Raw genomic sequence first — 26,041 nt, 5'->3', positions numbered from 1 at the left:
TAGTAGGGTGCCTGTATGTGACCAAGTCAGGTTCAATTCCTGGTATCCCATATAGTCCCCTGATCCCCTGTAGGTAATTCTTCAGTGCAGAGCCAGGAATAATCTCTGAGCATTGCCCAGAGTGAACCTAACACCTTCCAGAAAACCTATAAAGCCAGCATCATCATCACCTGGTCCTTTATAGAGCATCACTGTACTTAAAGGTTGCTTCTTCCTTTCTCCCATTTTGCCCCAGTTCCTTCTGACCCCTGACAATTTGGAGCTGTAAAACTGGTTTCTATGCCTATGGGCAACTTTGCTTTCACATATTTTAAATCTTTTACAAGTACACCTAAATCCAAAAGTTATATATGAAAATCCAGTACATCTAAATCCAGAAGTTAGATGCAGTAGCAAGAGGACAAATAACCATCCTGGAGAAAATATTAACAACTCAGATGATAAGCAAAGGGTTCATCTTGAAGATGAGTAAGGAGCATCTAGAATTTGAAGCTAGAAAGCTCAAAAACACAACATAAAAATTGGCAAAGGACAGGAACAGAAAATTCACTGAAGCAGAGGGCCCATGGGCTTTGAAAGAGACGCTCAGCCTTGGCCCCAAAAGCAAAGCAAAGCATGACGATGCAGTCTTCAGGTTAGTGGGGGAGCAAGGCTTAAGCCCACACACTGGCGGTGAGACAATAAAATGGTCCCTCTTTTTGTAACTGGGAAATTTCTAGCAAAACTGCAATGCATTGACCTTGAAGGACATGGTGCCACTTCTGCAATTTATCTTATAGGCAAAGACTGCCTCATCTTAGACAGATTCTACTCTACAGCAAAGTGCTAACAATAAGAAATGAATGGAAACAACCCAAATTATTTTTATGTATATAGGGAAAAAAATAAGTAAACCAGAATAATAATATGTGAATGTTCTGGAAGCATCAAATGAACAATGTTGCCTACTGGATTAAACAGCCTTACTGTGGCTCATTTTTATTTAACAGGACTTCTGGTGACAATGGAACACCCTCAAATTTAAGAAGCAGTGATGTAAGCAGTGGGGTAGAGATTTTTTTCTTTGCTTTTGTGGGAAAAATCCTGTGTTGCTGGCATGGGATGGAAATGGGCAATGCAGTACATGGGTCTGACACATGTAAGGCACAAGCACTTGAGCCACTTAAGCCACATGCTTCAATCCAACAGATAATAAGAAATTACATGAAGGTAGAGAACAGGGAAAACCAAGCAGGAGATTTTGATAGCAAAAGAATGGTTGCTCTGGGGGAGATGGTGACCAGCAGGAGTAGAAGAAGATGAGGATGGCCATTCTCAGCCTTGAGAGATAGGAAGCACATGGGTGAATTTTACCCAATTCAATTCATTCCAACTCACAACATATGTATGTGAGTGTTTGCACTCAAATCTGCCTCAACTGCATCAACTCTGAAGCCCTCTCCATGTGGATATGAAAGGCCATCCAGGGTATATTTAATGGGGATGAGGGGGAAGGGCTGGCAAAGTGCTGAACAAAACAGATCCTTACCTGATACAAGACAAAGGATTAAATAAAAATAAGGTGTTTGGAGCTGCAGGGAAAAGTAGTGAATGGTGAAAGAAGAAACTCTGGAAGGGTGAGATTCAGACGACAGAAAGAGGCCATGGGTGGGGGGGGGGCTAGTTCAGAGCTGAAATTTGTAAAAGCATTTTTTATATTTTCTTTTTTTGGGGGAGGGGGGTCACACCCGGCAGCTCTCAGGGGTTATTCCTGGCTCTATGCCTCAGAAATTGCTCCTGGCAGGCTTGGGGGACCATATGGGATGCCAGAATTTGAACCACCATCCTTCTGCATGCAAGGCAAATGCCTTACCTCCATGCTATCTCTCTGGTCCCCATTTTCTATACTTTTTACATTCTAAATTAATAAACTCTGAGCCCTGAAAAGGGGCTTGGCAGTGGAAGTACCATGAGCTCCATCCCCAGCATGGCTCACATGGAAGACAGGTAGATGAAAACACCCGAACTGCAGCATGCAACCCAATAAGATTGTGCATAATCTACCCCCCCCCCATATCATTAAATGAATGAGACCCTCCATGAACATGCACCTTAAGTAAAACATGAAGGACTCCCAGCAGCAGCACCATCATGCATGCTCAACCTAGAGTGGTCACAACACAAGAAAAAGAAAATCTTCAAATTCCTTCTACTTTCTACAAATGTCTTCCCTACTCTATCATTCAAGTTTTCCCACAGAGGGACTTAGAAAAGGCACAAAAAAGCCTGAAACTCCTTCGGGTTTCCCTGTTTCGACCACCAATTCTAAGCCATGGGGAAAATGCCTTTTACAGGCCTATCTTATCCTAAAGAAATGGAAATGGCAGTGCAATTTCCATTACCCTCTGACAGCACAGAACAAAGCATAGTACAATAAGAAAAAAGCAGAGATCCAAAAAGTCTGTGACCTGGAAGAGCTCACTCCCTGACCTGTGACTCCCATCTTGGTCTTTTAGTCTACAGGACAGAGGGAGAGGTTTCTGATGTTTATGAGCCTCCCAGTCTGTGATACTGAAGCTGACTAAGCAAACAGAGAATAGGTATGTTTGGTTTAAACTAAAATAATTAAAATCAGGAAAGCTGAGGAGATAGCACAGATGGCCAAGCATATACCTAACTTGATCCTTGGCATGCATGCCTCTCCATCTTGTACCCAGGGCACTATCACAGTAGCCCCCATCACCACCTAGCCCAAGCAGCCCAACTCTTTCCCTAGCATTGCCGATGTGACCACCTATTTAAAAAAAATAATCAGTCAGGATGATGGTTGAAGGGGTAGGCATTTGCCTTGCATGCAGCTGACCCAGGTTTGATTCTAGGCATCTCACATGGTACCGCGAGCTTGCCAGTAAAGCAAGCTCTGAGTAAAGAACTCTTTCTCTGAGTAAGAAACCTTGAGCACCACCAGCTGTGACTCCAAAAAGAAAACAAATAAAATACAAAGGGCCCAGAGAGATAGCACAGCGGCGTTTGCCTTACAAGCAGCCGATCCAGGACCAAAGGTGGTTGGTTCGAATCCCGGTGTCCCATATGGTCCCCCGTGCCTGCCAGGAGCTATTTCTGAGCAGACAGCCAGGAGTAACCCCTGAGCAACGCCGAGTGTGGCCCAAAAACCAAAAACAAAACAAAAAAAAACAACTCCAGAGGGCGGGAGAGATAGCATGCAGGCAGGGTGTTTGCCTTGCATGCAGAAGGATGTTGGTTTGAATCCCAGCATCCCATATGATCCCCAGAGCTTGCCAGGAGCAATTTCTGAGTGTAGAGCCAGGAGTAACCCCTGAGCGCTGCTGGGTGTGGCCCAAAAACCAAAAACCAACCAAACAAACAAAAAACTCTCCAGAGCTAACTAAAAATCCTGGGCCAGCCAGAGGTCAGAGGTGTGCTAATTCTTCAGATAGCTGAGCAAAAAGACAATGGGACAAAGTTCTTTTACTCATAGTGGCAGAGCTTCAGCACACAGCGAGAAGCAACACAGAGCTCTGATCTCTTCCGGCTGGTCTCTGACCACTGTGCATTGTGGCACACCCGCCTCCCTGGGCTGATGCTGCAGTGTTATGTGTAGCCCCAGCTCCTTCTCTGCTCTTACTGAGGCATCCCTGGGAGTTCCTTATTCACTCCTGGCCTCAGTGCCTGATCCCAAAAGACTGGGCCAGTCTCTGGCTCTTCCAACTAAACAAGCCAGAGACCCCGGCTGGGCTAACGAAAGAAGGCTTCCCTCTCCCCTGCTTCGGAGACACAACTGCTCAACTGCTTTGTCCCTTTTTATTGTCCTATAAACTCATCTTACAAAGGAGGGGCTCAGTTTGATATATGACACTAATCTCTCAAGTCCCCAATATAAGCACAAGACCAGAGTAACTCCTGTCATTCAGCAGAGGAATCAGAATCAAAATCTGGGCCCTGGAGAAAGGCCTCGGCATAGTGTGGCTTTAGACCATCTGTGTGCAGTTGTTTTTGAGGCTGCATGTCGCTCAAAAGGGATTGTGAGATTGTGAGAACAATGGCCAAGCCCTAGTGTGGGAGGACCCTGCCCTTTGCTTCCAGGACCACAAAAAGCTCCATAGCATCTGGAGGCCAAAGAGTCAAGTAGGCCTAGCATGGCCAAGGGACAGAGCCTTGCCACCTCTGATCCCTGCCGAGTGAACCCTTCTCGTGAGAAGTCTGCACACCTTCAGCTTGTCTCTTGCACGTGTGCATTCTGGTGGGCAGAGGAATATCAAGGCAACCACAACATGGCTCCACACTGCCTGGCAGATGTGGCTGATTCCTAAGGAGCTCCAGTCCCAGTTGAATCCTTGGAACAAAAACACAAACTTGGAAGAGCATGGAATGATGCGCATGACTTCCTGAACTGGCCAGATTTCCTAGCTTACCATCAAGGAGAGAGACCGTCTACCTGGAGCAGATGCCCAGTGTCTAGTGGATCCAGACAGGCTACCCTGCAGCCCCAATTGCAAAGCAGACTCTAATGTGTTGAGGCCCCAAAAGGTACTTATCTAGCAAGATCCCAGGTGCAGCCAGTGGTGTGGGGCTGGAGATGATCTAAATAGCAAGTGCTTATGAGTGGGGCTGCTTACTCTTTTTCCACTGGCGCCCCTTTTAAGCCTGACAAATTTCTGTACAGGCCTGAGCATACAGGATATATAACATGTATACATACAGGTCAAACATTTACTGATAAGAAATCATCTAAGAGGGGCCGGAGCATTGGTTCAAGTGGTAGGGCGTTTGCCTTGCACACACTAACCTGCGGTTCGATGTCCTGGCATCCCATATGGTCCCACGAGCCAGGGATGATTTCTGAGTGCATAGCCAGGAGTAACCCGAGTGTCACTGGGTGTGCCCCCCAAAGAAAGAAATCATCTAGGAAAGTTTTTGGGGGGGCACACCCGGTAATGCTCAGGGGTTAACTCCTGGCTATGTGCTCAGAAATCGCTCCTGGCTCAGCAGATCATATGGGACACTTGGGATCGAACCAGGTCCATCCTGGATCTACTTGCTGCATGCAAGGCAAATACCCTACCACTGTGCTATCTCGTCAGCCTTAGGAAATTTATTTTAAAACAACCCCCATCCACATTCTGTGAGCTCAGATAAGATGGAAACCCCTAGTTTACAAAGCTAGGATCCAGTGGACTCTGAAGTCTTCTCAGGAAAACCTGGAAGAAGTCAGGAGCCTTTTATCTCAACTCAGAAGATGAGGAACAGGGACTGAGAGGTTCATTAATGTGTCCAAGAGAATTCAGCTAGTGACGGGTACAGTCCAAAAGGTCCCTGTGAATGCTTGGCGCATGGGGGGTGGAGGCCACTTGCCTTAAACGAGAAGGGAAGTTGGCAGGCTGGTGGGGTCTGTTAGGGGGAAGAATCAAATCTCTGTTCTTTCTATCACTCACTGTCACTCGGTTTCCTGCCTTAATACCCAACATGTTATGGTACTTTGATTAGAAAAAAAGACTCACAGTGTCTAATGGTAAGACCAGAAAGAAATCTGACATTTTATTCCTGCCAAAACTGGGCATGGTGTATAGTGGCCAGATATAGCAGAGGATGGTTGATTAAACATGAACTTTCAAGAGAGACAAAGAATATTTTTTTAGCATTTTTATAATCTGCATCATTTACGGCATACGGGGGAAAAAAAGGTATACTGTATATTGTTTTTCTGACATTCAAATTGGGCAGGTGGTTCTGGATTTCTGTTTGCTAAGTCTGGCCAATCTCACAGGGTGGCAAGGGGGACCAAATAGAATGGTAATCTGGTAACGAGAGACATTTCCTGCTCATCGCAGCTGACCTTAAAAAGAACAAGGGGACATCAACGTGGCAGGTCCTCCACCAGGAAGCACTACTTGAGCCTAAGAAGCTGTGCCCATCTGCTCCTTTGGCTTCTCTCTGCACAGCTCTGTTTCCTGACTAGCTCTGTGTTGATGACAAAGTCTACATGAAGAGTTAACAAGTGAGTTCAACTACATCCCTTCAAAACAACCCAGTTGAAGCCCTCCCTTCTAGACCCTCAGAATGTGACCTTATGGGTCCTTGTAGATGCTGTTCACTGGTGAGGGGGGCTGGAGCATGAGGGTGGAGGAAGGGGTAAGTCCTCTAAGAGAGATGTGCAGCACTGACCACATGAGGATCACAGCTGTGCTAGCCCAGGGCTGGAAGCTTGAGAGGCATGGAACAAGCTTGCCCTGGGCCTCTGTCCCCCAAATCTGGGAGGCAGCCCCTATGGATGGTGAAAGTCACTTAGTATAGGGCTTTCGTTGCCTTCACCTGCAAAGAAATGCTGGGTGCTAGAAAGAGAGATCTGGAAGAAAAACCCCCATGTCACTGGAAAACCCACAGCCAGGGAAACCACTGAGGAATAGTAAATGCTCCAGGAAAATCCAAATCTTAAACACTGGCAGAGCAAGTTAAAGATCACTGCAAAAAAGACCCATTCCCAAGCCACTCTGTCCTTCAAAAAATTTTGGAAATGTTACAAATCACAACCTGGTACTGTGAGCTGTTTTTCTTTTCCCAGGAGAAGTTGGCTTCCCTCTGGGGCTCATAAACCAAACATTTTTCTGTAGTGAGTTGGTGATTAAGGAGCTCAAGACAAATTTGAGAGGGCTGTACTACTTTCACTGTCTCTCCTGCCTATTTGCTCATTATATTTCAAAGTGCCCCCAATGGCAAGGTTTAAAGAAAAAAAACAAGCTATTCAGAAAAGCATTTCTCTTTCTCTTCAGGAACTGAAATCTCCAGTATGGATGGCAAATGTGCTTTCCCTTTGACTCAGGCCTGTTTCTGGCCCAAAAGATGGTTCCAGGAGATTTCAGTGAGTCTACCCTTAAAATACTGCCATCCCAACAGAATCCATGTACCCAGGCTTCGCTCCACCAAGCTTTCAATTTCTTATTAGGAACCTTTGCAAATGCTGACACCTGGGTCTAGAACTTTCTTTCAGGTAGGTAACCAGAGTCCTGGCAGTAGCCCCTCCATACACCAGCCTGGCCTTCCACACCCATATATGTCACAGCCTTGATGACCTCCACTACCTTGTCTTCCTTCACTCCCCCAGCACAACTAAAAGTATTTACTGTTTACTTGCTAGGTCACCCCTCTTCATAAAGAATGAGCTCCAAGAATCAGAGGATCAGGTGTATTTAAGAAAATTCTATAAAATCAGGACCAGACAAAATCTAAAACCAACTAAACAAAAATAAATAAACAAGTAAACTAGGTCCTGGCAGACAATATGGGTCTGAATTAAATAAACTTATTTATTTATTTTTTGGTTTGGGGCCACACCTAGAACTGCTCAAGACTCCGCTCAGGTACCACTCCTGGAGCAGGTCAGGAGCTCATATGCAATGCAAAGGAATAAAGTCAGATAGGCTGGATGCAGACAAGTGTGTTATTGCTATATTATCTCTTTGGCCCTGATTAGTGACTTCACACAGCAAGTATGTGTTCTTCATGCTCAGAGAATCCTCATGCAACTTGAAGTCTGAGTTTAGGCTCCTCAGCATGGGATAGACAGATGATTTGGGAACATCATTCATCTGGTAATTTATCTGGAAAAGTCTCAGATTCAAAAATCAACCTATGGTGATAATCTAGTTTACAAATAGGCCTTTTCCATAATCAGGACTTGCCTAAGTCAGGTGCACGACAGCAGCGATGGTTCCCAGAACATCATTTATTTTCTGTTTTATTTTTTGACATAATGTAGGTTTACAATACTAAATATGTTTTAGGAGTATAAGTTCAAATGTAGTTTACCACCAAGCTCACTATCAAAGTACCAATAACCCTCTCTATAAAGTCCTTTTTTTTAAAATTGAATCACTATCCTTTTTCTTTGAATTAAATCATTATGAGATACAGTTACAAAGTTGTTTCAGTCATAAAATGTCCAACACCCATCCCTTCACTAGTGCATACTTCCCTCTCCCATTTCCCCAGATCCCCACCCATTCAATCCCCACCCCAGCCTCTATGGCAGACACTACGTTCTCTTCTCCCCTTCACACCTCTTTAAATCCCACCCTCTTTAGGCACTGTAGTTTGCAATACTATTACTGAAGGGACATCATGCCTATCATTTATCTTCTTTCAGTGCCCAGTTCTTGTCCAGAATGATTATGTCCAACTATTATTGAGCCTCTTTTCGCCCCATTCCCAAGAGTTTCACGCAAGAGGACAGTAGACAGACATACACAGGTAGCACTCACAGTTTTTCACAGTTGGGCCCCACTGGGCAGGCATAGTTTCGTGGATTTTCCCAGCCTGATCCTATTATTGAAATAATGATAGTTCCAAATGCTCTGTTCAAAATGCACTTCTCCATACTTTGTGGTAAGTTTCCTATCACAGACCAGTCCTCCTAGTCCTCATTTCTATTGTCTTTGGGTATAATTCTCATAATATTTTTTAATATCTTGAAAATAAATGATCATTCTGTATCTGTCCCTCTCCCTCTGACTCATTTCACTCAGTATGATATTCTCTATGTCTACGCATGAAAAAGCAAATTTATGACTTCATTTTTCCTTATGGCTACAGAGCATTTTATCATGCATATGTACCATAGTTTATCCACTCATCTGTTCTTGGGCACCTTAGTTGTTTCCAGATTCTGACTATTGTGATAGCCAGCTCGCCACTTTTTCATGATCTGTGAACAAGGCCATACTGGGTTATAATCCAGCATCCCACAATCACAAGGACAAATGTAATCTAAACATTGGTCCAGACACTGATAATTGGGTACCCTATTCTAAACGGAAAAAAAATCATATTAAAAACCGCCGTCCTGAAATATTTTAAGTCTATTCATTCTACATTTATCAAAAAATTCATTAAAACTTAGCATTTATATATCATAGGAATTAAATGACAGATTATTTTGGCATGGCATATGCCAAGTGTTTAAAATGTGAATACTTGAGTGGAAGAGATAATATAGGGGTTAAGGTGCTTGCCTTGCACATGGCAACCCAGTTTGATCCTCTGCACCACATACAGTTCCCTAAATATTTCCAGAAGTGACCCTTGATCACAGTTGGATGTGGCCCAAGATCCCTTTCTGCACTCTACAAAAAATTCTACATTTGGGCCAGAAAGATAGCACAACTGCTGAGGCACTTGACTAGCAAGCATCCTTCTGCAGCCAGGACCCTGGAAGGAATCCCAGCTGCTTATATGCCTGGCACCACCAGGTCCGCCCAGGATCACAGACCTGAGTACAATCTCTAAGTGATATTGCCCAGGAATGGTCCCAAAACTCAACATTCAAAAAGTAAATAGACTCAGAAATTCCCATAAAAGGAATTTATCCTAATAACAAGGGCATCCATGCAAAAATTTAGTCACAAGAATTACTGTAATACTGTGGACAATAAGCATTGAGACACAAACACCCAATAATATGGGACTGAATAGATCTCTTGTACTATTCCTTATTAAGAAATACTATGGAAGGGACAGAGCAATAATACTACCTCGCACACTGCTGGCTCAGGTTTAATCCCCAGCACTCCATATAGACCCCTGAGCACTTCCAATAGTAATTCCTGAATACAAAGCCAGGAGTGACCACTGAGAATGGCAGGTATGACCCTCTCCCCCCAGAAAAAGACAAGAAAAGAGAAATATTCCAGCTCTTTAAAAACTGTTTTAACTAAAATAATAATGGACAATACAAAGTAAAGTGCATCATAGGATATCAGCAAAAACAGTAGATAATGAAACTGAAATGCTAACTATATTTCTTCTGGGTGATGGGATCAGGCATGATCCTTTTCTCATCTTACATTTTTCTATAGTTTTTAATTTTTTTTTAACTGATTCCTACATCTCTCAAGTAAATAAATCTTTTTTTTGTTTGTTTGTTTGTTTGTTTTTTGGGTCACACCCGGCGGTGCTCAGGGGTTACTCCTGGCTGTCTGCTCAGAAATAGCTCCTGGCAGGCATGGGGGACCATATGGGACACCGGGATTCGAACCAACCACCTTTGGTCCTGGATCGGCTGCTTGCAAGGCAAATGCTGCTGTGCTATCTCTCCGGGCCCAAGTAAATAAATCTTGAAAGATATTTAAGGACATAGAATGGGAAAGGAAGATGAGAAAGGGAAGTAATGGGGGAGCAGGGGTCAGTGAGTACATAGTAATGTGGGGGAGATATGGCTATATATCCAAATACCAGTCAGCAATATTGAAAATATGAGCTAAAACTACCACTGACCATTATAATGTTCCAGTTAAGGTGGCAGGTTGGAGAAGCAGGGTTCGGGATGGGTACAGGGAGATGGGGAGGGGAAAGGCAGGAAGGAACATGGGAACACTGGTGGAAGGAAACTGACAGTAGTGGTAGGACTTGTTTAAAACTCAACTATCAATAGCTTTGTAAATCACAGTTAGTAAAATATTTTAAATTCATTAAGGGGAAAAAGTGAGTACATACAGTAGGCAGGGTGCTTGCCTATCAATAGCTTTGTAAATCACAGTTAGTAAAATATTTTAAATTCATTAAGGGGAAAAAGTGAGTACATACAGTAGGCAGGGTGCTTGCCTTGCACTCAGCAACCTGGGTTCAATCTCTGGCATCATAAATGGTCTCCTGAACCTAGCCAGGAGTGATCCTTGAGCACAAAGCCAGAAATAAACCCTTGACACTACTGGGTGTAGCCCCAAAACAGACAAATAAAAACCAACAAAAATTTGGGTGGGGAAGAACAACCAGCAATGCTCAGGATTTAGTCCTGGCTCTGAGCTCAGGGATCACTCCAAGTGCCTAGGATTGAACACCAAACCTGGGTTGTTGACATGCAAGGCAAATGTTTTACCTGATCACTCCAGTTCCCCCCCAATTTTTTTTAAAGAATCAATTTTCACCTGTAGAAGAGGGACAAATACTAGCAGACTCTACTGACATGAGGGGCCCAGGAGAGTCAAATCCACAGAGACAGAAAGTAGAGGCTGATTTTGATTGATGGCTAGGGCCTGAGAGGGGACAGACATATGGGGAGTAAGAATTTATGGTACAAAGTTTTGGTTCTGCAAGCTGAATAGTTTTAGAGATGAAGGGTTTGGGCAGAAGCGAAAACAATATGGCAGTGCTTAATGCCAACTGAACCACACATTTAAAGATGGTTAAGAGGGAAAATTGGGGCCCGGAGAGATAGCACAGCAGCGTTTGCCTTGCAAGCAGCCGATCCAGGACCAAAGGTGGTTGGTTCGAATCCCGGTGTCCCATATGGTCCCCCGTGCCTGCCAGGAGCTATTTCTGAGCAGACAGCCAGGAGTAACCCCTGAGCAATGCCGGGTGTGGCCCAAAAACCAAAAAAAAAAAAAAAAAAAAAGAGGGAAAATTGGTGGCCAGAGAGATAGTAAAGGAGGTGAAGCACTTACTTGCCTTATACACAACTGCCCTAGGTTTGATCCCCTGCATCTTGTATGGTCACCCAAAATCTGACAAGCATGACCTCTGAGCAGAAAGCAATCTGAAATACCTAGGCACCTCTGGGAGTGGCCCCCAAACAATAGGAAGCAAATATTATATAATGTGCTTTTTTTTAAAAAAGCATAATTCTTCAAAGAATGTAACTTGTAAGTCATATTTGCAGTTGGATTTAAGGATGTCTCAGGAAGGTGAGAGTAGATGGACTAAATTGGACTTGAACTACCCAGCAGTAAGTGTGGCAAATTCCAGGTCTCCCTGGGGTGGACTGAGTATTGGGATGTGCAGAGGTCTCCCTCATTTCCTGACGCCAGCTGCCCACAGCACTTTCTATATCTGCATTCATGAGCACTCTTTTCTTCTACCCTTGCCTGTGCCTCTCAATTAGTTGCCTGAGAGCATATTTTCCTCTAGCTAAAGGGATTACAGGGAGCTGGGCAACTCAGAAGGTAGCTGAAGCTACACATCTTCCCTCAGCCAGAGTCATGGATTCACTGTCCTTCAGGCAACTGACCTCCCCCTAAAGGTAAGTCAATACCCTCAACCACAGCAGGAACAGCACAGAGACAAACTTAGTACAAAAAGTACATCATGGCCCATCAAGAAGGCACCCAATGATCTGCACTAAGGAAGGGAAGCTGTGCCTGACTGCACCAGTGAACCCGAAAACCCCAAAGCTGCAGAACCACAGGCTGGGACTGGTTGTAGCCTGCAGCTATGTCTTAACCAGGGGAAGCAGGATGCTGGCTACAGGGTTTATAGTTCACAAAGGAGCAAACATACAATGCAGGAGGATTCCTGACCTTCCCATTAATAGTGTCGGGACAAGGAGACAAACACTTTTCCTTACCTGCTGTAGACATGCTAACATTATATTGAGGTAAAATAAATAGGAAGGCAGTCTTGGCGGTAACCTGCAAAATATAAGGGAAAGTTCCCAGTTAGTTTTTGGGTGGCATCATGAAAAATAAAAAGGTGAAACCTTCTGCTAGGGTTAACCCATCCATCAACCGACGGTGGCGTGGATTGGGGTGTAAGGGTTCAGTGCTCAGCTCTGAGGGCGCTAGAGAAACATGAGGGTACACTTGAGCCATGCAAAGTTGGGGAACAAACTCAGGGTCTTGCATCACAAGGCATATACTGTCTCCGCCACCCAGACCTCTCAGAATCATGAACCTCTGGATAAGGGCTTTTACCTAAAGCAGAGATAACAGCACTTTTTGTCCATAACAAACACAGAAATCTAGAGCCCGGGAGGTTTGGAGAACATTAATTCTCCACAGTTGAAATGAAACAAACTGCGTGGTCAGCTAAGAGTTCCCAAGCTAAGAGGACAAATCTGGTAACCCTTCTGTCATTTGTCCAAGTTAGTCCTTACTATGATTTTTTCTCCTCAGGACTCAAGCAATCAGAAAGACAGAAACTTAGAGGAGCTAGGATGCAACCCTTGAGAAGTTCGTGCATTCATTAACAGCAAGCTGACAGCAACTCCCCAAGATCTAAAACTAGGCTTCAGAAACAGAGAATTCCATCTGCTAGTCTCAGATCCACCGTCCTGCAGGGTTTTGATTCCCCTTCACGACTGGTTTGTTTCCTCTAAAAGTTGCTTTTAAAACCATAACTCGCAGGTGTAAGGGAAGTCCAGGGGTCAAGGCACCTGCCTTGTATTCGGCTAACCAAATTCAATCTCCAGCACTAAGTATGTCCCCACACCAATTGTGATCCCTGAATGTAGAGCCGAAAGTAAACCCTAAGCCCTGCTTGTGTATGACCCAAGTCTCGACCACAAAAAATTAAAATTAAATGAGATCTTCACTCTCTGTGAACAAATAATGTCATGTAAAGAATATAGGGATTGAGTTGGCACTGGTCCAGCTGTTAGCATTGTAGAAAACTCCCCCAGATGTTTCTGATGTGCAGCTGAGAGGCTGAGAGCCACCTGATTCTGGAACATGGTTCAAGCACTAGACAGAGACATAGGTCTCTTCCAGGAGGCCTCCAGAGACACCTTGCCAAAAAGTAACTGGTGTTCCTGGAAACAGTAACAGAAAAAGGTCACAGGCTGCTGAGGGTAGGTGTGGGGTGTCCTTTGCTCTTGGCAGCCAGTGATGCACAAGTTTCTGTGTGCTGCTGCATCAGGCATGTTGTGTCAGGCTCACACAGGAGAAACAGTCCAACCAGACTAGGTAGAAGGTGCTCTGAAAAACAAGCCCTGACCAAAATTTCAGTGTGTTACTGAAGCCCCTGCCAGGCTTCTATTTCTTTGGCACAGATGTGTTTTATTTCAGTCAAACCACTCGATTCGCTCTCATAGGATGGAAGGATGTTGGGCCTGTCTATCCCTCCCTCCACTCCAAACACACACCCTCCCGCACACACACAAACACACTGTGTCCCTCTCATACAACTTACACATTCTCTCTCACACACACATGCAAACAAATGACCTCAACTGGTCAGGTCTCACATTCTTCACAACTCAGCCCCTCATCACTTCCTCTAAGAAGCCTTCCATAAGTCTCTCTAGGCTCTGATCTCCTCTTCCTCTGGAAGTACCCTTCCTCTCCCCAGTCGTATCACCGCTGCCCCACAAACATTTATAGTTCTCATTTGGCATCACTTCGTGAAAGGTAAGGACTGGACTGTCTGTCTCCCCTAAATGCATTCCCTTCTCAAGTAACCATACCAGAAGCAATTAGTAAATGCTTTTTCCTCAGAATAAACTCAGCCTAGAAAATACTCAAAAGCCGAACACAGCACGGCTTAAGCTTCACTCAATTGCTCTGCCTCCTTGGTGGGAGTTGCATACCTCTATAGCCTCTCTCCCTCACCTTCCGGAGATATATTCAGCTTCTAAGGGCTGGAGTGGTGTCACAAGCAGTAGGGCATGTGCCTTGCACTTGCTAACCTAGGACAGACCGCGGTTACACCCCCCAGTGTCCAAAGTCCCCCAAGCCAGGAGCGATTTCTGAGTGCATGGCCAAGAGTAACCCCTGAGAGCCACCGGGTAAGGCCCCAAAATAAACAAACAAACAAATCAGCTGCTAATCTAGCAGAAGGTGCTTCTACTTCCAGCTCCATCATAGGTCCTCCCCTCACACACACACACACACACACACACACACACACACACACACACACACACACACACACACACACACACTATATCCTTCTAGCCAAGGTGATCTGAAGCCATAACTGTACATCCACCTATTGGCCCCCAGGGATTCCTTGTCATTTTAGATAAGATGTGTGTGTGGGAGGAGATCTGAGGATACTGGAGGAGATGGGAGGAAGCAGAAAGACAGGTGGGTAAACACATTCACCAAACACAGTCCCCTGACCTGGCACAAATCTCTCATCAGGATTCGTACTTTCAGGAAACAAGCTTGCATCAGGATGAGCCATGGAGGAGACTGGCCTTCTGTGGGCTGTGGGCTGACCAGCATCCGCAGTCCCAGCCTGCCTTCTTCCCAGCCCTGGGGCTTCCTGCAGAAGCTGCTCTTCCTGCTCCTGTTGCCAATCGGACATCCTATCCTACGTTGAGTGTTGGGTGGGGAAGGAAGATGTGCTGTACTGGTCACTGGCGAAGCCTGACCAGACTCTCCCGTGGGAGTCCCCATAGACTTGCTGCTCAGAGCCAGTATCCACTGTGTGCATTCCTCGAGTCTTCTTCAACTGGCTTCAAGTCCACTGGCTAAGCCACATTATCAGTTGGCATGCAGTCAGCCAATGCTCAACTACAGCATTCAAATCCCTGGGGAACCTTTTTAAAGCTTTATGTAGGGGCCACCCCCCTGCCCTGCTAATTAAGCCCGGCCCTTGGGGGCATTAGCATGTTGTCAGGCTCTTCGGAGTTTTCAAGTGTGCGGCCAAGTCTTAAGAACATTTTCCCAGTCATTTCTTCAGGGAATTTATTTTGTAGGGGCAGAGGGCACAAGGACTCCTAAGCAGTGCTCAGGAGGTCCCAGGACCCCAGAGACAATTCTTAGAAAATTGGACCATAAGTTTAGTGCAAAAACCCTAGAATACAATGTTGCTTGGATCCTGCAGTGAAGGCCTCTGGGGATACACACTGTCAAACTTACACCATTTGGTTGATACCAGGAATTATATTGCCATTCACCCAAACCACCATACTATCATCTGTCCCCTAGAACTTTTTTTTAAGTAAATTTTTCTGCTAAAATCAAAAGATGTAAAAAAGTTTACAAAAGCAAAAACAGTTTAGAAATAAGTAAGGTAAAAAAACCTACTTCTTACTTTTGCCCAGTAGTACGCAAGCTGCCTGATCCCTACACACTGGGTACCAACTCTCAGAATTTTTCCTATTCCTTTATTCAGTTGGAATTTATCTTATTTTATTTTGTCATGACAACCTGAACAGTTGATATTCAAGAACTTGATCCAAGGAATTAAAGAATTAAGAAACTGTTGGAGACCACTGGGGCCTGGTGTGCCTAAGGAAACCTCAGAGACAGCCGTTTTCAGGGGACATTCCATACTGGCCAAGTTCTCTGGTCCCTCTTTCCCAACTACATAACAAGGAGCATGTGACTGAGGCTCTATGCAGGGCCAAATTGCAAGATCCTCTACTGCCAGCAGATCCATATCACTAAGGATGGAGCTTTCCCAAGTTTAAGGCAGAGCAGTTGGAAGGTCTGGCTTGAAAATCAGCTCATCCCAGATGGCTGTGAGATCAAACACAACCCTCATCTGGGACCCCTGGATAAACAGCGGGTCCTGCATTCCTGGGAACCTCAAAGCCGCCCCTCCTGAATCTCCTATGCTTCCCACCCTCACAGCCTATAAATCCTACTTTCTATTCTACAAGAAAATTTTAAAGAGCTGTAACTTATTAACAAATATTTAAATCACTTTTTTTTAGCTCTGTTAATCAGATGATTGTCTCAGTATCCTAGAGACCAAGGCACAAATCAAGTCAGTGTATGCAAAAAGCATTCAGAGTACATTTACATGTAAAATATGGTGGGTCAGTCTTATGTTTACTAATGCCAAACGTCCAAATAAGTGTTTCATAGAATAAGATCGCCTTTATACAGGCCACTGCTGTTCATGAATCTTTCCCATAGGCTCGATCCCCCGTGTCTGACACAGCAAAACTCAGCCAAGTAAAACAGGCTCTGTGAGAGCGTATACACAAGCACTGGGCCTGCTAACCCAAATCCTGAAAGAGGAAGTCTTTATTTTTTTTTAAAAAAGCAGGCAAAGCATTTGGCATACAGGTCTGCCTCACATGATTTCTTGCCTGCATATAGTCCATTTATTTTTTTATTTTTTATATATTTGGGTTTGGGGGCCATACCCTGAAGCTTTCAGGAGTTGCTCCTAGCTCTGCATTCAGCCAAGGATCACTCCTTTCTGTGCTCAGTGGACCATATGGGATGCTAAAGATTGAACTTGGGCTAGCTGTGTGCAAGGCGAACACCATACCCACTGCACTATTTTTCTGTCCCTATTTTTTTTTTATTTTAGAGCGTTGCATTGCTGGAGCTACATACTGTATATACTGTCTAGATGTTGTATATACTGTTTATGTGTACAGTACATACCAGGGGTTGCACTTCTTGTGGCACCAGAATGGCATCAGTAGTGCTGGGGATCATTATTGCCTATAGAGAATGGTGCCAGGGATCAAACTCATGGTCTCACACCTGCAAGGCAGGTTACCTCTGGGTCTAGCTTCAGGTTCCAGTTACTCATTATACGAATTAAGTTTGTTTGAAGCTGGGGATAGTATAATGGGTAGGGTGCTTGGCTAGGCTGGTTTCAAATACCAGCACCAAAAATGGTTCTCGAACCCTACCAGGAGTGATCCCTGAATGCAGAACCAGAGGTAAACCCTAAGATCTGCTGAATATGACTCCAAAATTCAAGCCCCCCAAAAAGAGATTTCTAATCCCAAAGCAAACCTAGGATACAGGAAATGATACAAAAATGTAATGACAATATAAAATGAGTTGCATTTTATTTGGGGAGGGGATTTTTTGAAATGACCCAAATCAAATACTAAAAAGTTGGGGCCAGAGAGAGAGAGAGTATGAGGGTAGGGCATTTGCTTTGCATGCAGCTGGCAGCCTGGGTTCATTCCCCAGCACTCCATATGGTCGCCTGAGCATAGCCAAGAGTAATTCCTGAGTACAGAGCCAGGAGTAACTCATAAATTCCTGAATATTGACAGGTGTGGCCCAAAAACATATGTGTGTAAAAAAATATATATAAATTTTATATATACATACATATATATGTGTGTGTGTGTATATATATATATATATATATATATATTGTTTTAAAGAGAAACAGCCAGAAATGAGACTGAACCACAAAAAAAGGGGGAGGACATTCATTCTACTGGAATCCCACTCCTTGGCTGAAGGAGGCCAGGAACTTGGCTTTCAGCTGTCTCAGAACCACTAAACTCCCTACATCAATTCTTGGTAACCCCACATTCCTTAAACAACTGCAAAAGCAACTCAAAACATAAAAATAAAAAGTTCCTTTTCTCCAACATAAAAAAAAAATTCTTTCTTTGCTCCAAAAGGTGCTTTGGCACCCCCATATCTTCATTCTTCTCTCAACTTTAGACCAGGGACAAACAACTAGTAACCCTCAGTGCACAGGTTTGATTCAGGCAGCAGAGATGGCTAAGAAACACGAGCCTATTAAAAATGTCATTGCAATGATTTCTCCTTGTGCTAAGGCTGTTTATAGGAAACATTACTAAGTTTAATAGCATGTTAAAGGGCAGACTCAGTGGGTGAAAGGTTAAAAGTGACAAAGTGCTAACACACCAATGCAAAGGGAGAACTCTAAATTATGTAGCAGGGGCCACATTGGGACCACACATCAACCCCTTTGCCCTACCCCCTTCCTAGTCTACCCACTCCCCTCCACACATCTGCAGAGCTTCAGTGAACTCCAAACCAGAATTTGGCATCAGGCACAAAAGCAGTAACATTGAGTGCACTTCCTAGCCATGACAAAACCTAGTCTTTCCACATGCCATGTTGTATTAGGGATACATCAATCTGAGCTCCTGGTTGCAATCAACCCAGGATGTGGGTGCAGCAAAGCGTACTGTGAGCTTGGATCCCAGGCCTAGAGGCAGGCATAGCAGCATCAAGATATTTACCTCTGCACAACTGTCTTTGCGTCCATTAACACAACCAGTAAGGGCAGGTAATCTTTGCAAGACCCTACTTAGTGCCAGGCAGGGTTCTGAGCAATTTTGATGAAGGACCTGGGACCTATTCTCCCACTAACCCCACTCATAGGTATTAATAGTCCATTTACCTATCAAAGGATAAGCCCTCTAAGGGTCTTAACAAGTCCTTCCCACCTTTCCAAAAGGTGCTCAGGGAGCTATATGCTCAAGAGAGAATACAGTGGGTAGGGTGCTTGTCTTGCATGTGGCCGACCTGAGATAGATCCCTGGCTTCTCATATGGTCCCTGAGCACCATCAGGAGTGATTCCTGAAAGCAGAGCCAGGAGTTATTAGCATCACCAGGTGTGGCCTAAAAACAAAAACAAACAAAAGGAAGCTCAGTACCTACTTCCCTTTGTCTTCAAGGCTTTACCTCCTTCTAAGAGCCCTTCCCTTCCTTTAAATCTTCTTTTCCTGAAGTTGAAAACATTCCTACCTCTCCCTCTTGTACTTGTCCTCCTGCCTCATTCCAAACACTGGGGAAAGCAGACTCCAAGACACCCCATTTGCCTCCCTCTTGTACTTGTCCTCCTGCCTCATTCCAAACACTGGGGAAAGCAGACTCCAAGACACCCCATTTGCCTCCCTCTTCCCTGCAAGTTGCTTTCCTTGGGATGGAGGTCACATGTCAGATTTGGGCTGATTCTATTTATTTCTGGCATGTGCTACAAGGGCTGGGTTGGGACAAGCTGCAGATGAGCCACAATGCAGGGACAAAGACTCAGACCTTGTGTGCACAAAGGCAGTTCTGGCTGCCACACATCCCACTATCCCCTGCCACTGTGGAAAGTGACACATTCAGCCAGCCAGCCAGCCAGCACCTTGTTTCCTTCGGCCCCAGCAGCACAACAGATGGAGCCACCAGCAACGTTTCCCCCCACCCCCCAACCCTCCACTCAGCCTGTTTTCAAGGAGCCAAATGGGTCTCCCAGACTCAGACTTCCCCCTGAATTGATTTTGCATATTTCGGCCGGGACAGTGGATAGGAAAATTTCAGTCAGACAGGAAAACATTTGAAAGTCACACCCATTGGTAAGGAAGCATCCGTGTTTTGGTTCTTTTCCTTTTTCTTTTCTTTTTTTTCTTCCCCTTTTAAAAGAAAAGGCTTTTCACCCTCCTTTCCCATATCTCCTGCTTCAGGGGAAGCTTCTTTGTGAAAAGTCATCTGTGTACCTTTGGGCCATATTAAGAAATAATACTGCTACTGCAATTCTTGGGGGCCAGCACCTCTCCAGATCACGCTGGAGAGATGGGGCAAGGTCCTGAGCTCCACCACAGTAGGCACAAGCCCCCACCCCTGTGCCTTGCAAATGAATGGCCAAAACATGTTGTCCACAGGTCTGCTGCCCTCTCTGCTTCAAGACAAGGCAGATACTGCTGGAACAAAGATGCTTTTCAGTTTGCTTTCTGAAAGTCCCTGTTTTAGATGTCCAGAGGCTGGTTGGGACAGCTAAGTACCGCAGGCAGGGAGCAGAGCTCTGGCTGTACCTTTTTGTGTGGATTCTAGCAATGCCTACGAATTCTGGTTTTCTCATCTGAAAAACTGCCTTGATATAAAAATTAGGCAAAGCTAAATACTCTCTCTCTCTCTCTCTCCTCTCACTCTCTCTCTCTCTCTCTCTCTCTCTCTCTCTCTGGTTTTCTCATCTGAAAAACTGCCTTGATATAAAAATTAGGCAAAGCTAAATACTCTCTCTCTCTCTCTCTCTCTCTCTCTCTCTCACCCCATATTCTCTGCAAGCCCAGGTTCTGAAAAATATTCACTATTAACTATCACAATCACAGTTTTTTAAATTAGAATGCCAAATGACAATGTAGGTAATATATTTCTGAGAAAAGACCAACAGAATAGCAGCAATAATATTCTATTACTTGCTTATTTATATTCATTGGTTCCAAAGAAACAGAAACTGAGAGCAATTTTAAAAGAAACCTTGATAGTTTTAAAAGCTTTCGATACTGTGCTGGGGAAATAGCTCAAAGGGCTTCAGCACAAACTTGGCCAACCGAAGCCCCAGGTTCAATTTCAAGCACCAAGAATAATAGGTTACAGACCCTGACCACAGCCAGGTGTGCCTCCTGGCCCAACAAAAGAAAGCAAAATCTCTGAAGTTACAATTTTCAAGAAAGGCACTTCTGGGGCTGGATAAATGGTACAGCTGGGAAGGTGGTTGCTTTGCAAAAGGCCGACATGGGGTGAATCTTTGACACTCTAAACCCCACCAGGAATAATCCCTGAGCACAAAGCTGGGAGTAAGCCCTGAGCATGGTCATAAAAATAAACAAAGAAAAAAGGACAAGTATCTCTGAAGATCCTGAAGCTAAAGCCTGCCAAACTACCATGGAAGCAATCAAGTCTGACAACCAGCAAGTGGTTGAGGGACAGTGTTTCACTTCCATCACCATCAGAATGGAACCATGGCAAGAGGAAGAATGCAAATTACTGTGGCTCCCCAGAGTACCACCATGTATGAACCTGACAGCCCCAGCACTACCAGACCTAAGGCAACATCGCATCATGCACACACAAGCACCCAAGCACTGAATCAACTGAACCGGCTAGGTAGGTGTCATAAAGAGTGGCCTGGGGTACCCCCAGTTCCTCCAAGTATTGCTTGGTTGTTCCTGCTCAGTGGTTTCAAGATCACTGTTCTTGAAAGTTATTTCTCCTATACTGCATGGCAAAGCTCAGACTACATTTTGTGTATAAGAGAAAACACAGTGACACGCTGGTAGAATCAAACAGGTTGTGCCTTGGGCCAGAGTGATAGCACAGTGGATAGGGCATTTGACTTACACATAGCCTACCCGGGTTTGATCCTCAGCATCCCATATGGTCCCTTGAGCTTCCTAAAGTGATTTCTAAGCACAGAGCCAGGAGTAACCTTTGAGTGCCGTTAGGTGTGTGGGGGGGGAGAGGGGAGAGGGGAGAGGGGGAGAGGGGGAGAGAGAGAGAGAGAGAGAGAGAGAGAGAGAGAGAGAGAAGAGAGAGAGGAGAGAGAGGAAAGAAGGAAGAAGGAAGGAAGGAAGGAAGGAAGGAAGGAAGGAAGGAAGGAAGGAAGGAAGGAAGGAAGGAAGGAAGGAAGGAAAAGGAAGGAAGGAAGGAAGGAAGGAAGGAAGGAAGGAAAGAAAGAAAGAAAGAAAGAAAGAAAGAAAGAAAGAAAGAAAGAAAGAAAGAAAGAAAGAAAGAAAGAAAGAAAGAAAGAAAGAAAGAAAGAAAGAAAGAAAGAAAGAAAGAAAGAAATTAGGATGTATTGGAACTACTAGGTCATCTATTAATATCCCATCATTAACTGAATACATCAGGTTGGCAGGACACTAATGTCTATAACATCTGTCCAGTGGTCCTCAAACTATGGCCCGTGGGCCACATATTGTATTTGTATCTGTTTTGTTTCTTCATTGCAAAATAAGATATATGCAGTGTGCATAAGACTTCGTTCATAAGTTTTGTTTTTACTATAGTCAGACCCTCCAATGATCTGAGGGACAGTGAACTGGCCCCCTGTTTAAAAAGTTTGAGGACCCTATACTGAAGGCTGAAGTTTGTCCTTCTCTTTGGTAAAATGGATGACGTGAATATAACAGTTTGCTCTTGTTGTCTCATTTTGTTTATTTATGTTTTTATAGTTTTTATAGTTATTTACAGGCAATCAAAACATCCTGAACAGCTGCTCTAAATCTCCACAGACATTTTCATTTATCTTATTTGTAGGTAATCAAAATGTCTTGCCTTACTGTTAGAAATCCCTGTGCTCTTTCAAAATTAAAGAAAGTTTAGGCGTAATTGCACCTTAAAAATAAATTAAAACTCAAAGCAGAAAAAGTAAAGGGTTGTAAGCGTGCAGAACTTTAGATAGGTGACTAGAGAGAGTTTACAATTTGGTAGCAGTTTAGATGTGAGTGCAGGAAGGCCACCATGGCACTGATACAACTGAGCGTGGTCATGGTTGCAGTTCTGAAAGAAGTTTTACAAGGAAGCAAATAGAGGGGGGTAAATGGACTCTGACTACAGTACTGAGGGTAGGACAGAAGGGGTATAGGGAGGAGTCCTACAGACTGGAAAGTAGGAAAATGAATACTTAGGGGGGAGGTGTGGTATGGTAACCACTTCTTTGAAAAGCTATCAAGAAGCAACCCTAAAATATACACAGGCCTTGAAAACTAATGTTCCTTCAATTAAAGAAGGGAAGAGCCCCCAGCAGCTTTAGTTTTATTTGGACAGAAAACTCAAGCACAAGGAGAAATCTAAGGGGCACCAATGTGCCCACAGGGGCCAGGCACCAGTCATCAGCAATTAGCAGGACTAGATGCCAAGGAGAACAGTCCCCCAGACAATGCTGGCATTTGCTGCTACTGGGAAAGTGCACTGATTATGCCAGGCTAATACTCAGGGGTTCACCAGATCCAGGGTGACTGTTCAGGCCTGGATCCACTTCATGTGCCTAGAAAAAAAGAGTCAGCAGCCATCCAAACTTGTGAGCATCTAGGATGGTTCCCTACCACCATCTGGAAAGTTTCCTGTTCAAAACATCAGCATGTCAGGTTCCCATGTTTGGACTGAAGAGCCAGCCCATGTGGATGGCAGCTTGCTGAGAAAATGAAGTGCAAGTTCACAAGGGTGAAGCAGAGAGACACCTTCTCCAGGTGATGTAACCCTGGCATGTGGGTGATGGGGTTGACAGTTAAGACCCTCGCCACAGGGTCCGACATGCCACCTCTCAGAGAGGCCCAAACCCAAGTTTCACATCCAGCAGGGCTATAACTAGATAAATTGGCCTGAGTAGGCACATGAATGGCGTTTGTAAATAAGGCCCCCTGCAGAAAGTTTACCAGTATATTCTTTTACTGTCTCAACATCGAAGATCCCTACCCCCTGCACAGGAGAATGGGTCAGGTTCCTGGGAGCTGGGCCACTGCAGTGCCAGTCCAAAGCTTCACCCACCATATTGGGGGAACAAACCCTTCCAGAGTCAGAATGGGGCACACAATGCCTGCAGCATCTTCAGCATGCAGCTACTCTGCTTCTTGCTACTCTTTGTAACCACGTGTTGCCAAGCTCCCTGGGGATGAGCATAAACACCCCCCCCCTGCCTGGATGGCAGCCTGTCCACTCCACAAGAGCCTCCCAGTCCTGCCTAGGTCCTCCTAAATGAGGGCACCTGAGAGGCAGAACTGAGTAGTGATCTCAATCATGGCAAAATGGTCCGTGAACCCATACAGCACTCAAATAGCATCTAGTCAGCAGACAATTGTCACAAGGGGAGAGTATCCCAAGTTGTCTTCAAAATGAAGAAGGAGGGCCCAAGTGATAGCTCAGTGGTAGAGTGCTTGCCTTGCACATGGCCGGCCTAGGACGGACCCAGGTTCGATTCCTAGCACTTTGAGCCAGGAGCAATTTCTGAGTGGAGTGTAAGAAATAATCCCTGAGCACTGTTGGGTGTGCCCTCCTCCCAATAAAAAAAGGTGAAGGAGAAGGAAAATGACAGAAGAAAAGACAAGAGACAAACTGGGCAAATGAGCTCGTTCTCTCATTCTCTCTCTCTCTCTCTCTCTCTCTCTCTCTCTCTCTCTCTCTCTCTCACACACACACACACACACACACACACACCTACCTAGATCTCCTATCTCTCACTAGCTTGCACACAAACCATACAAATATGCATTACTACACAATCTCATTTTACCAACTGGAAAAGGTACTTTCACAGATGTGAGGATGGACTCTATCAGAGCCTCTCAGCCCTGGGAGGTCAACTTTGTCCACAAAAAAGGCAAAAGTGACCCAGAATCAAAGCAGAATAGAAGGGCAGGGGGTTGGCAGAGCACATCGACACTCTCCCCGAGATCACCCACCAGCAGATGAATCCAGGCAGCCACTGTCCCCCGACCACAGCCACATTCAACAACTGCATTGCTGGGGGAGAGACGGGTCCTGGGAACAGGCATTTATTGAGGGCACCAGTGACTTTATGCTTTGGCCAAGCTTTGAATAGCTGCAGGGAGAGGAAGGCAAGATAAACACAACAGGAGAGGAGAGGGAACAAAGTTCTGCTCCTTCCACCCTCCAGCCACCACTCCATCTCTCCTCCCCATCTCGCAGCTCCCCAATTTACACATACCCTGAGCAGAATGCATGTGGCAGACCGTGGAAGATTCCAGAAGGATCTGCACCTTCCAGGACTGACAAGGCAGTAGAGGACAAGCAGACACATCTCCCACCGTGCTGCCCCTCTATTCTCTTGGCCTCCCTTCCAAATGCCAGTGTAAGTGAAGTTCAGGTCCCACCTGGCATCCTCACACTTACGGGGATTTAAGGCTGAAGGCACTTTTGCCATCAGGAAAACTTCACCAGGTATAAAGTACCTCTGCTATGTATCTGTAGGCCAGCCAGACCAGGAGGCAGCAGTAAGGGGGCCACATGCTGGAAACAGAGCAGTGGAAGAAGGGGCAAGTGACTGGTATGCCAGGTGGTGAGGAAGCAGACAGGTGGCAATGCTCAGGGCCCGAGCTGGCCCCAATGGGCACCTATCATGTTTAACCTTTATCCAGGGTTGGCATCTCCTCTACAGAGAGCTCACACTGCTCGCATATAGCCCGGTGCCCTGAATGTTTTCACGCCGTGGATGTCACCAGGTCCTTCGCCCTAGGACTTAAAAATCACCAAGGCCTATTCCTGGCTGGGGCTAGAGCAATAGTACAGCAGCCTGCTGCTTTGCACACGGCTAACACTGGTTCAATCCCTGCCACTCTTATAGTCCCAAATTGGCCAGGAGTGATTCCTGAGCACACAGCCAGGAATAAGCCAGAACACAGTCCCCCACCCACAAAAAAAAAAACACCAAAAACATGGTGAATCTAAGGAATAGTGGCAAAGACCCCTGAGATAGAGGCTAGGCTGAGAAAGGTGAGGAGAGTTGGGAAGTTTCAGGCTAGGGTATCACATGAATTTAAAACACTTTAAATCGGTTTGGGGAACCAGTGTACATAACTGACCCTGACATGAACAACAAACACGTATCTTACTCAATAATAATAGGGCTTTTCAGTACTCTACAGGTACTTCCTATCTTTTTGTTTCTATACAGGAGGAGAGGGTGGCTGGCAACAGTTGGCAGTACTTACTTGAAGCTCTGTGCTGAGGGACCACTCTTGGTAATGCTGGCGGTAGGAGTGAGAAAAGACACCATATGTGATACCAAGGATCAAACCTAGGTCAGCTGCATGTAAAACAAGTGCCTTAGCCACTGTAATATCTCTCTGGGCTCCTTATGTTTTTCCTGGAAACCTTTTCTTCTCTTATTCTTCTTCTTTTATTGTAAAAATATGGTATA

At 45.0% G+C, this 26,041-nt stretch overlaps 1 protein-coding gene across 1 annotated transcript in view; it reads right to left on the bottom strand.

Annotated features, from left to right (window-relative positions):
• TRAM2 (translocation associated membrane protein 2) overlaps window positions 1-26,041 on the bottom strand; it is an 82,541-nt gene that overhangs the window by 20,466 nt on the left and 36,034 nt on the right. The window contains exon 2 of the mRNA XM_049765517.1: window positions 12,332-12,395. Coding sequence (XP_049621474.1) covers window positions 12,332-12,395 — 64 coding nt within the window. The remainder of the gene's footprint in view (window positions 1-12,331; window positions 12,396-26,041) is intronic.

Source organism: Suncus etruscus, chromosome 18, assembly GCF_024139225.1.
Source record: "Suncus etruscus isolate mSunEtr1 chromosome 18, mSunEtr1.pri.cur, whole genome shotgun sequence".
Classification (NCBI taxonomy): Eukaryota; Metazoa; Chordata; class Mammalia; order Eulipotyphla; family Soricidae; genus Suncus; species Suncus etruscus.
Note: the sequence above shows the minus strand (reverse complement) of the source record. Positions and strands in the feature narration are given on the sequence as shown.